A 13,506-nucleotide genomic window follows, 5' to 3' on the forward strand; every position below is an offset into this window, starting at 1 on the left:
TTGTGCCCTATTTCAGAATTAAGGTTAACAAATGCCTTTGTTTTTAATAACCCTTCTTAAAGGCAAGTAAGGATTTGGGGATGTTTATTCTGTTAGGAGGTAAGCTGAGCAGAATGTCATAAAAGGCAGGTCAGCAAGATTTGGTTTCTGTTTAAATTTTTCAGCTGAGCCCTGGGCACAAGCAAGGGAACAGGAAATACTAAGACCTTTTAATTTTAACACACAAAAGAAGAGGGTCATCCCATGGGGAAATAGCAATACAGGTATATTTTATTTCACATTTTATTAGTAGACAGATGGGCAGAAAAAGACAAAATAAACCACTAAAGGGGAAGTCAAACACAAAACGCATCAGATAATCTTTTCTCATAAGTTAAACTGAAGAAAAACACCTACAATTTCATCTAAGAAAACTATTAAAGTCAGGTGGGTCCTGCTGGTTTCAGAATAGTTGAAAATTGCATCTGAATCTTTGTAAACCTTTTTTTAAAATCAGTATGGGAGGGGTGGAGAATTAATTTTCAGTGGAGAGCTACACATTTTCCCCTTCAATCTCTTACTATGTTTGTCCCAAACAAGGAAACAGCAAATAAACAAATAATTACCAGGGACAAGCAGAGAAGACTACAAAAAGTTTGGCTAATAGAAAGGAACTCCGGAATGGTATGAAATAAAAGTGGGGAAGACAGAAGCAACAACTGAATCTGAATCCTATTATACTTTTTCCACCCAGCCTCAAAATACACAGACCTGGAGAGCACCCAGAGACCTCCACTAGAATCAAAAGGAACCTAAAAATGCAGGAGTCTGAGTTCATGTTACACCAAGTAATCAGCACAACTGTACTCACGAGGTTGGGGCCTGAGCCTGAGAGCTCTGCTTCCAAAAGAAAAAGGTTACATGCTCCAGTTTTCTTTTGCCATAGGATGTGTTCTCAGGACAGAGCTCTGGAACCAGCATCTGGGTTTTACAAGTCTGAGCTATCAGAATGTCTACCTGCTAAGCAAATCAACACACCCCAGTCTTTCTGGAACTGATTGTACTCTTATCAGAGGCAAACCCAGCCCTCAACAGTAACACCCCGAAGGGCTGAGAGGTACGAACTCTACCTGGCTCTCTGGCTCCCTGAGTCAATGTGTAACAGAGGCCGACAGGGCCTAGCGACAGGGCTGAGCAGCATAGCACCTCCCACGATGCCAAGGTGTCTGGCCTGCCCTGGAAAACAAATGCTTTAGCAGTAAGGAAAAAGGCTTAGTTTTAAAAGGGGTCCAAGAGAGTGAGACCAAGCTACTGGCTGTAAACAGGACTATGGGAGTGGTGTGTGTGGGGGTAATCAGAGTATTGTGAGAGACTCTGGGCTCCAGAAGATTTGTAAGTTATTTGACGTGTCACTTAGGAAGTGTGGGGCATAAAAACCTAGTTCCAACATCCTTCTACAAGAGTTTGTACTCACTGTTTGTCAGCTGCTCTTTTCTCTGAATATGATTTCAGCCACCTGATTCAGGGGTGCAAGTAACCCATGGAGTTTGGACAGGTTCTGGGACCAGGCTCAATGGTGTCCTGTATGAACCTTGGCATGTTGAACATTCCCACTTAGTACTAGAGCAGACTAGTCCAGAGATGGCTGCTGGGGATTAGCAAATGTTTGGAGAGTCTGAATGAAAACCCTGAGATCAGAAAGGAAGGAGGAACTAAGGATGCAAGCAAGCATCATCTACTCTGTCCTAGGACCCATCCTACCCCTCATCAACCCTTCCATTCTGAGCTACACGATCTGAAGAAAAAGAGTTGACACTAGTGTGCAGGGATCTGACAGGATTATAGCCAGTCTTTGCTGTATTTTCCCTCCAAAATATTCCCCACTGAAAGAAAACTGCCCTCCTAGGAACTGGCCCACTCCCGTAAGAAACAAAAATCACCGCCAAGTTCTGAAGTCCCTGGTTGGTGAAGCTTGATGGAATTCAGTATTGATTGAAGTAACACATGATCGAGACGGGGAAATCAAGGCTGCAGCAACTGCAGGGCAGGAAGATCTAGTGTCGCCAAGACACTGTCTGCAGCCAACTCCCTCGGCTCTGCCAGAAGAATCAAAAGAAGCTCAGGGAAAGCTCCATGCACAACTTCTGCTGGCAATCCACAGCCCGAATACATTGAAAGGAGAGAAAAGTCCAGGTCACATCCAATGAGGAAAGCGGGAACCGGTCACTCATGTCTCACGTATCCACAGTTACCACTATCAGTATAAGCAGCTCAATGAAAACCAAAATCTTAACACATGCACCTAGTATTAATACTGAGTAATTAAAACTGGCTACTTAAAAAAAATCCGCAGTAAGAGTGTATTTCTCAGGGAAAGGCCATGTTAAATATATAACAGATGTTTTCTCTACGAACAGTGGTCACCAGTAGTTTTGACATTTTCCCCCAGCAGCATCAACCAAAATTGGCATAGTGATTTTTAACTCTCTGTTCCCATCACTAAGACTCCACACACACGCGCACACACACACTAATCCCCACTCTCCCCACTCCCTGGGGGAAAAAAAAAACAACTCTGCTTTCAAAATAAATAGCAATCAAGTGCTCAGTTCTATGTAAAGTATGAATATTTATTTCAGGCTTTAGATCCCAATCGATTTCAAAAAACAAAATCTGACTTCTCAGAGTAGCTGAGGCCTCCCTCCTTGTTAGGATGATTTTCTGGAGGCTGAAGGGGGCCCTGTGCCCTTCACTTCATCAGGCTTACCCTTAGCAAAGTCCCTGATGCCCACTGTACCCCAGCCTTAAGAAGAGAAAGAAACAAAACTCACCACCATGGGGCTGAACAAATGCACACACACTAATGTAAATGAGCAGCTAAACCTTGGCAAATTTGCTTTAAAAAAAAAAAAAGTTTTTGTTTTGTGGGGGTTTTAGGCTTTTTCTTTTCTTTTGCTACCCAGCATATGCAGCACTTGTGAACTCCTAATGGGTTCCCAGCTTTAAACACATTAAACGTCTTGATGAAAGACTAATTCTTCAAGAATCTAAAAACAGACCAAATGTGTTTCACTGTGAACACTTTGTAGAGACGGAGTGAGGTGAGAATTTAGGTTTAAAGAAAGAAAGAAAAAAAAATCAATACAGTGATGGAAGGGCAAAGAATGCAAGAATTCAGACATTCTGTGGAGGATTACGTTCTCTCCGTTAAGAGGTCCACAAAAAGGAGCAAACTGAGATCCATAAGGGGAGTCAGCAGGAGCCGTGTTTGTTTTCCCCACCCCCGTGATAGGTTTTTGCTGAGGGGCCACTGCTAGGTCCCCACTTGCTCCCCTCCCTTTGGCCTGAGACGGCAGGGCAGTGCAGGGGCACTGAAGGAGCACGTCACGACTCCTCATTCCCAGAATCATCATCATCGTAACAGTCGGCATCTTCCTCCTCCTCATCTTCATCATCAATGTCGTCGTCGTACAAGTCGTCATAAAGCAAATCTGAGCTGTTGTCATTGGAAGGCACTTTAGTTTTGATGCAGTATTCCGCCAGGGTCGTGGGGACCTTCACTCCGTCCTTTTCTGCTTCGGCTTTAGTGGCTGAAACCTGTTTCCTGAAGGGAGGATAGTTTATCTAAATCTCCGAAAGATGAATTTATAATTGGTCTAAGAAATTGAAGATTCCTTATGACTCAGGTTTCTGAACTTTAGTACCTACCTACCTACCTACCTGAAGGCATCCGACAGACCCTCTACTACACCAGAGGTTCTGGCCCATCAGGCATCATTCTGAAGGACGCTTAGTAACGCCTTGTGAAGGGTGTTCAAAGTGGTGGGTCTCAAATGCTGGTTAGCCAGAAACCACCTCTGATTTTGTTCACCCAGCCATCTTATCCTAAACAGGATGCAGCCCCAACAACTCAGTAATCCTATTTGCACAGAGTAAAACCCAAGTATCTTGTGTTGGATTTCAAAGTCTTGCATGATCTACACCTCCTTACCACTTCATTCTCACCACCCATTACTTTCTCCAATTCCAAAACATTCAGGCCACCCTGGGTTTTTCTCCAGTACCATCAACACACCTAGTTAATTTTTCTGTACTCTTTTGATCTGCATATGGTTGGCTGATTCTTGTCACTCAGGTCTAAAATGAAACATCGCCTCAGAGGTGATATTCTCTGTTCTGACAATCCAATTTAAAGCAGCCATCTTCTCATTCCTTCGTATTATCCTACTTACCCACTATCTAGCATTTCTTTTCTTTTTAGGATTTTCCTCATTTTTGTTCACCTTTCTGTTGTCCTCCTTCCCCCTGAATGTGAGCAGAGACCTTGTCTATCTTAATTCTATTTCCTCAGTTCTTAGAACACAGCCTGGCACATACAGCTGTGCAACAAACACTGACTGTATGAATGTATGAAGGCTTCATACATGTATGAAAATGTGACCTCTATCAAGGGACTAGAGAAACTGAACTTGAAAACCAAAACAGTATTCTTCCTCCTGCCTCCTTTTTAATTAGACCAACTTCTCTCAGTTGTTCTTGCTCCCTTACTTCCTGACGCTGCCGAGGCCTACAGGCTTGAATCTCTTCTCACAGTGCTCTCTCCCTGAACCATTCTACCCCTCCCCACGGTTCTGACCCTTCACGGTGACAGCTCTCAAATCATCAGGGTTCAGCCCATACTTTTCTTCTAAGCTCCAGGCCCTATATAAACATTTGGATGTCTCCATCCTGGTGGACATTAGACTCAGGCAGAAATCTCTTCCCCAAAAATAAATCTAACTGAGAGACATGGAGTAGACATTTGAGTTCAATTTAAACTCTTGGTTCTAGGAAATACTTTGGTTCTGTATGAAGATTTGAAGTAACCAAACAGAAGACAAAACACAGCACCTTACCTAATGATTTCAGCATATTCTTTGTCTTTTCCTTTACTGTCCCTCCATTTCCTGAACATAACCGAAGCATCCACATTGGCTGGGGAGAAGGTGTTGGGCTCATTAAGCAATGAGATTACACTTAACAGGATAGTCCTAAAAACAGGAAAAGAAAGGGTCACCTATGAAGACTCATATTCACAGGACTCAAAAGTATTTTGGTTTTAAACTTAAGGATATATTTGAGATCTTAGGGGAAAGGGAACAGAGTATCAAAATCTTGTTTTCAGTACTCCATCTGACTAGCTGCTACCTGGGAGACAAAGCAGAGGGAATCTCAGTTTAGCATAAAGGTCATGTTACAGAGCCAAAAATGAACTCTGCAGAAGGCACTGTCTTAACTGGCTACATGTTCCGATCTACAAAAAGGAGAGGCCTGAAAGCTTTTCAAATAACATATTTTAAAAATTGTAAGTTAAGTGCAGTAAGAAAAAGCAAAAGCAAAATTATTTAGCTTGAAGTCTATCTCTTCATGAGGGAGGGTAAAAATGATGTTACTCCATATATTTTAATTCATATCATGGCTGCTTAGAAGATCTGAAAAACTGTATTACATAGAAACGCACTTCTTTTCCACACTTCTAAGGGAAGCAAGACAGAGTTAAGCAGGAGTATGGCGAAAAAGCAACAAACAGCCTTGACATGGATGAACTAGTCTCTGAATAACAGAAATCTTGATTCAGAAATATTTACTAAGCACTTACTACGTGCCAGAGGCACCAAGTGAGCTGTTGGATGTACAACAGTGAGCGAGTTAGATGCCATCCCTGATCGCCCAGGGCTTAGAAATCTTTTTCCTTGTGGGAAATTTTCATCCACAGATAAAAACTAGACACCTTAATCACAGGGAATAAAGTTTCTGTTAGATAAAGTAACAATAAGCTCAACACGTTGCAAAAATGTTCAAAATAATTCCCAGGCTTTTTTCCACTACAAGCAATGTGCACGTATGTAAAGAGAAACATCGGAGGAAAAATTAAATTTCTCTACCTTTTCTCATTGGTGCGAGGTTATAGATTGTGCTGTTGCAAAATAGCCTTTTGCTCCTGGCCCCAAGCAAAAAATAAAGGGAGGGAACCAGGCAATTAGATGTTTGATTTGATGAAACCTTTTCCTAAAAAGGGCAAAGAGTTTCTGTTATGTGATTATACAAGATTATGACAAAGGCACTTTCAGAGAAAACATTCTCATCTAATTAAAAATCCATTTATCACATACATAATAATACCCCACTCTTTCTATTAGGTTAAGAGTAACTCCTTTTCTTCACCCTTCCCCATCCTTCGTAAATTCTTCACTAATCACACCCAATACAGTAACCACTAGCCACATGTGGCCACTGAGTACTTTGAATGGTAGATGATGCATATGAAGAAATAAGTTTAAACAGTCCCATGCAGTCAGTGGCCACGTAGCTGGACAGCACAGGTCTAGATGAATTACATTAGCCGAATTAGGAAATCTTCCCCAAGGGTGGTTTCACCAAGTTGATTTTCTTATATCTTGTGGTTCTCATTAAAGTTCCAAACTGGGAAGTAAAATTTTTAAAAATGGTGAACCATCTATTTCTACCAAAACAAGAACTCACTTCTAATACCATGTACTCCTAAATTGAAACCCATGATGTTTTCAGAAGCATCAAGCACTTAATACAGCTGACACTTTCACTTTCTTCCTTTGGAGAGCAGAATCTTTTTTTCCGTACAGAGAATCCATTCTACTGTTTCAAGTGGGGTTAATCTCCTTTCCTTCTATACTTTCAATCAACAATCATGCCATACCTTCATAAAAACAACCTACCTACCCATAGCAGTAGACATGCCACCAAGTGCTGGCCAAAGGATTCCATCCATCTTGCCATGATGATGGGTTTGGGAATATGCACGTGACTCACACTGGGCAAATCGGAACCCTGGTGGGAACTATGATGGTTCTAATAGCTGAAAGGCAATTTTTATTCTCGGTAGGACTACAACTGTGAGAACAGAGAAAGCCTAGATCAGATGGCCATCTTTGTCACCAAGTGCTGAGAGCCCGCCTAATTTAAGGCCGGTACAGAGCAGAACAGAACTGAGATCTTCCCCGCCTCTACCAAAGATTCCTGACACAATTCACATGCAATATCCTATTCAAAATTTCAGAACCAGTATGTTGTGAATGGGTTACAGGTAAATTATATATGATTCCCTCAGGCAGCTGGATGGGTAGGACCTGGGACAACGTGAGCCTCTGGAACACTAAGTTCTGGCCAAAGGAACATCTTCAGTTTACTACACTGTGATCTACAAAACCTGTCTACAGATACATGTTTCCTATTAACCTGACTGGAAAAGGTTCAGAAGCAGTATCATAACATAGTTTACGCTGTCTAGCACTTGTACCAAAATAATTTAACACTGGCGTTAACACCTGTAACATGCCAAACAATTCTGCAAGGTATTGTTAATCCTACTTTTACAGAATGGAAAAACTAAACTGTGAAGACAATACTGATAGAATGTACAAAACAGAACCGAGCCCTGGGACTATTCCAATGATTACCTCTTTTTCTGTTGTTAGTTTCGGTAAGTGTTTAAAATCTTTATTCATTTATTGTATTTTTTTCTTCAGAATAAAAAAAGCAGAAGGTGAAGAGGGTTAACAATAAGTGAAAGAAGAGAAAGAAAAACCAAATAATGAAACTATCAAAATAATATATACAATGAAGAGGTCACCAAAGCATATGAAAGTGATCAGTTTCCCAAAGAGCTGAACAAAGGGGAAAAGGATAAGGAACACAATATACAACCATTCTTTCTATCCATATAAATTCACAGTTCCACGTGAAGCTTTAGTTTTTAGCAGAAGTAACATCTGTCCATTTAGACAATCTTGTGGTATCTGGACATATATTTCTTGGATTAGCAGAACAGAAACTGAGGGCCCATCCCCAGACTCTCAGTTCCCATAAAGATTAACTCCACTTCTCTACTGTAGGTTTTGAGGAATAATCCTGTGGTGTAAGTGTTTAACACGTTTCACAATAAAGAACAGACCTAATCCAGTACGGATCTAGGATAAAAATATGGGAGAGTTTTTAAGTGTACTCTATTTACTGCACAATGCCCATGACCACCACTATTACCGAAGTCAGAGACACTTCTAGAAATACATCTGCTTCCTCTGTTCCCACTTTAGGCCACGGCAAGGGACTACGCTAATTTTCAGGACAGAGGATCTGGGCCAAAAGAGAAAAATGCTGAGAGGAGAAAGGAAGTACAGACAGACAAAAGGACAGACGAAATTACTCCAATTTATGTAGCCCTCAGGTTCATATTTCAGATCCTTTTGCCTGCTTCACTATCTGGGTCAAAATGATCTTGCTATCCTCCCTTGAATAAACAGTACATTTGTAAGCAATAAAAACACCAGAAGAAAATAGAAAACTAACCACTCTGTCACAGACACACACACACATACACAGTCACACACACTAGCAAGCTATCAAGTTGTAAAGTTCTACAGAGCTCAGACATGTTTAAAAACAAAACTAAAGTATTTTAAGAGACAGGAAATCATAATCAGACATCTAAGACCCAATGGGTAATACTGTATTTGTCCCCTTTTTTACAGGCAATAGTCAAGGAGATGGGGCTGCCCTTTCTCTGTTAGCTACTATGTCACCACAAGTACAACTTTAGCAGGGAGGGCAGAAATAAGCCTTAACTCAGCAAAGAAGATGATTTACAGGTCTCCATGGTAAAGTTTGGAATTTTGCAGGATTAAAGACTTGGCATTTTCCACCAGTGTATAAATACACCATCCAGGCAGCATGTGAGGTGGAAAGGGTTCATAAAAACCTCAACTTGACTCTTAGAACATATACACATACACAAGAGATACAGAAAGAAACAGTTTGACTGAGATTTTTAGGTTTTACACATTTGATAAAAGTTGACGTATGGCGAAGCAAAGCTTAGTGCCTGACCTAGAAGGGTTCTTTTAATCTTATTTACACTATTTCAAAAGATGGACCAGTAACACCAGAAGATGACCCAGTTAAAATTCAGTCCTCATTATGCTTCAACATGGGAGAGGAATTTAAAAAGGATATCATGGCAAGGAAGTCTGTTATGACTGGAAAAATAAAATGTCATAGCTTAATGGGTCACATATTATAGTTTTTCTTTATCCTGTTAAAAAACCAACAAATACAATAGTTCTGCTGTGCAGTCCCCGAAACACATAGTAGGAATGAGGGTCCCAGATGAAAATACACAAAATCAGAACATTTTAGTTTAAAATGGAAATTTAAAAAATACACAAAATATGTATCATTTGCATGGAATGAAACTGGCAATTTGAATGCAATGGAACCCAATTTGCAAACATCAAGGGAGCAAATAAAACTGTCCTGGCCCAGAATGGGGTTTACAGGCACCCTAGGAACAGTACAGCTAATAGCCGTTCTCCTTTGACTTTGCCTACTTTGCCACCCAGCAGTGCAGTCCCTAGCTCCCTGCCCTTTCAGTGGGTTGTAGAGAAGACCAGACAGAAGAACTTCCTACCCTACTCTTGGGACCCTTTCACACGAAGCAGGGGCCTCTAGAGAGTGGGTCCATAAATCTGGTCCCATGCTGTATATCTTCACAGTGCCAAGGAAAATACTATTATCTTTCCTTCACAGGAAAACAAATCTGCCAAAGACCACTTTTGTATCAAAGGGCCTGCAGGAGGTATGGTAGGCAGTTTTGGGGTGGTGCCTCAGGAAAAACACTTGTGAATTCTACTGCAGGGTCTGAGAGATCCCCCCAAAGCTTCCCACTTGGTTCTGGACAAAGCACATTTTGCTTCTTCCAACCATGAAGAGGAGCCATGGTGTGGTGCTCCTAATCACATACATACGGCAGCATCAGGGGTCCCTACCCCCTACCCTCCCAACTTCATTCTTTGCTGATTAATGCCTACTCCTTAAAACCTTCTAATTCCATAAGGAACTCTCATCCCCTAAATTAATCTTGGACATCTGAGGATAGGACTGTGGATCTCTTCTTCCAGAAACTTTGCTGGCTTCCTCTAAGAGGAAGAGAAATACTGCACTTTCAGTGGACACTAGTTGGCTGATGCTCTGGGATCCCTACAATTTTAGCATAGCATGTTTTTCTTGCCTTCCCATTTGGCCAGCTCTCACTACTCACTGGGTCTTGTTATATAAATTGACATAGGCTTTCAAAGGTAAGTGAGATGCCTTACTCTTCTTCAGGTTACAAAAGCCTTCTATGTACAACTTTATTTTCTGAACATGTTCACTGGGGTGCTAAATGGAAAAGACCAGTGAAGGTGGACATGGAGAAGTCCAAACACATGTGAATATGGAACCACTTTCAGATAACAATGCCATGCAGCAGTCAAGACTCTACAACAGGCCAAACTGAACCTTATAGCATCTCCACTGCTGTCTTGCTACAGCCATAGACTGGATATGGATGGAGTGTAGAACTTTGCTGACTCTGGACAACTTAGCAGCAAAGGGACTTCATATCTTGCCTCTTGATATTTCAGTGCCATAAATGACCTGTGTGAAGTATGTACAATTTACCACCTTAAGAATAACAGAAACAAATGGGAAAGGGTAAAGTATTTCACATCAGGTTGTGCTCTCCTGACTTTTCAGAGTTCTGGGCACCACCAGGTATCCAAGGCAGATGAGGTTCCACAAAGCGTACAAAACACTCTACGTCCCTTAGATATTCACAAACACCAAAACTCTCCATTTACTCTCCTACTCCAAGATTAACACATTGAAGGACCATGTAATGATTACATGGAACTAAGAAACAAAAAGGTCTTCAGAGACAGACCGCACTCTGTCTATGGAATGTGTATCTACTTCTACTTAAACCAATCCCCATTCCTTGTGGCCTTTCTCTCGCCTTTTAAAACAGCCTACATTCTATGTAGTATGTATCTGTCTTTAATAAGAAAAAAAAAGAAGAAAAGAGAAAAAGGGTCTGAGAAGGTAACTAATGATTTCCAATGCAAATACCTTTAGTGCCATGGATGAAGATCAAAGGGGCAATCTGAAAACAATGTGACGCCTCTAACCAAAAAAGCATAAAAGCAAGGAAGGCAATTCCTGAAGTGAAGTCCAGGGAATGCTTCTAAATTGGGGCTCAAGTGACCTGAAGCCCCAGAGAGAAAAAAAAATAATGTTGGCACCCAAAGTGGCAAAGGTAGTTTTAGAGGGCAGATTAGTATGAAAGCAGTTCCCTGCCCTCAATGGACTGGATTAAATGAGAAACAGGCCTTTCTCTCCTCTGCAACCCCTACCCTCTGGGTAACAAGCCACTGCGGATTGAACCCAGAACCTTGTGAACACGAGCATGCACTCTGCCACCAAGCTATACCCATCCCCAAGGCCTTTCTTAAAAGAAAAAATGTTCTTAATATTTTAGACCGAGACAAGGAAAATACAGCCTGTGTGTAGTGTGTACACAGGAGTAAAGGCAAAAATCTGAATTTCCATGGGTAATGACAATAGATTATCCATCTAGGCAGCAAAAGAATGCAACGAGAAAAATCTTATTTGGGGCTCTGTTTCTGAAGAAAGGAGAGGCTTGTTTTCTCAAAGGGTAGGTGGGGTGGTGGGGTGGGAAGTGAATGACTCAACACTCAACCTCCAAAACCAGGAATCACTTAACACCTTAGAGCTACTACTTCTAGTCTAGGGTTATTACTAGCCCTGAAAAACAAGTACCAAAGTCATACTTAAAGAACAACTCCGCATTTTTAGTCAATTTTTCAACAAATCTTCTGAAGTATTTAAAACCTTTTCTATACACTGTCACTTTGACTACACTGATAAAATAATGTGTGTCGTCTGAAAGCATGCCAGCCTCTTAAACAATTGTATAGGGTGGAAGAGATGAGAAAAAGGATAGCCAAGCTTTTCTATAGCAACAATAAATAGCAGAGTAGTGCCCACAAATTCCTCAAGGAAAGAAAGCATGATCCTGAAATCTTATGCCTAGTTAAAACTGTCATCTGAAGTCTAATGGCATACACATTTTCATACACACAAGCACACATTTTGAACATGTAAAAATTCAGGGAACATTATATGGCTCCTAGGAGCAATTCCTCGAGAAATTACTAATGGACAAATTTCAGTCAATTAATGGATCAAACAAAGTAAGACACTGGGCAGCAAACTGAATTCATTTAATAACTTAAGCATTTTTAAAATTGGGATTATGTTACAAAATGGTGTAGATTAGAAGTTTTCATAGCCCTAACAATAAAGAAATAATGTTAGAAGTCAGAAGGAAAAGGGGGAGAGAGAAGATGCGACGTAGAATAAGTATATCGATTTTCCCTTCTTTTATATCCAAGTGATAGTATATTATTTGATTCTGAAAAATCAAGTTAATAGGTATGTATAAGTAAAGTTAAAGGTACAAATAATCAGCTACTATTGTGTGATGTAGGGATATGAGGGGTTGAAGAAGTAGTCTAATTTTGCTAATGATCATAAAAGATTCTGTGTAAAGCAATGGTCTTAAAACTAATATATTCATGCCCCTGGAGGTATACGAAGTATCATATCAGTTCTTCCTTCCAGCTTCCCTTTTTACAATTGCCCTTTACAAGAAATGCATACCTCCTACACATTCCAGATATTCCTATGGTGCACTGCCCAGTGATGATGAAACATCACAACTACAAAACAAAGAGAAATTTACAAACAGTTGACCATTTTCCTTTCTCATAAATAGTTTTGTTAAAAGCATAAAGTGACATTTTAAAAAGGAGTGTTTTGCTATATGGTAGAGTATAATAAATTCAGATATGTATAGATTGGAACTGCTGGAATTATATTTTCATGAAAATGAACTAATTCTATTTCTGACTATTAAGAAATGTATTATCCTTGAGGGAAGAGTCTCATTAAAGTAAAGCAGAAAGCATAGTGACTATGTGGTGATTCCTTACTTCAGAGACATAATAAATTAATGGCAAGTCTCTGTGTATGCCTGATTTATCTGAGAATTAGAATTCAGAGGCATGATGTTTGCCAAGGTAATGTGTATTAACACATTTATTTGAATTAAAAAGGGGAGTCATTTTCTTCTGATAAAAAATATATACTGACAAGATGTACTGAAATCCAAAATATATCTATTGTCTCAACCCTTTCTAAGTATACTAGATTGAACAAAGTACCTAAAGGAGTAAGTAACCAGCATAACCACAGTCATTTAATATGTCTTGAGTGGACTTTTTGGTATACACTTCTAAGAAAGTCAGAAGCAAATACATAACTTGGTAAGAAATGGGTAAGAAATCCTTGTGCATATCAGGAAGCTTCCAATTATTTGCTTTTGACAAAAGTGGAGACTCTAATAGTTACTAGCTTCCAGATCATTAAAAATGATTAACAACAATGACTGAATTAATAAATGGGGGAGAACAGATTAATCTCCTGTGCAGAAGAATTTGAAATAATTTATACAGTCTCCTCAGCCTCAAGGAGGTATAATTCCCCACTCCTTAGTGTGGGCTACACATACGACTTCCTTCCTTCTAAAGAATACAGAATGGAAAGGGGGCAAAG

General features: G+C 40.2%; 1 protein-coding gene across 1 annotated transcript in view; it reads right to left on the reverse strand.

Annotated features, from left to right (window-relative positions):
* Positions 1-2,346: 2,346 nt before the first annotated feature.
* UBE2R2 (ubiquitin conjugating enzyme E2 R2) overlaps positions 2,347-13,506 on the reverse strand; it is a 91,134-nt gene continuing 79,974 nt past the window's right edge. Inside the window, exons 4-5 of the mRNA XM_006216818.3 lie at positions 4,875-5,009; positions 2,347-3,583 (exon numbers count right to left, since the gene is read on the reverse strand). Coding sequence (XP_006216880.2) covers positions 3,364-3,583; positions 4,875-5,009 — 355 coding nt within the window. The 3' untranslated portion in view covers positions 2,347-3,363. The remainder of the gene's footprint in view (positions 3,584-4,874; positions 5,010-13,506) is intronic.

Source organism: Vicugna pacos, chromosome 4 (assembly GCF_048564905.1).
Source record: "Vicugna pacos chromosome 4, VicPac4, whole genome shotgun sequence".
In the NCBI taxonomy this organism is placed as follows: Eukaryota; Metazoa; Chordata; class Mammalia; order Artiodactyla; family Camelidae; genus Vicugna; species Vicugna pacos.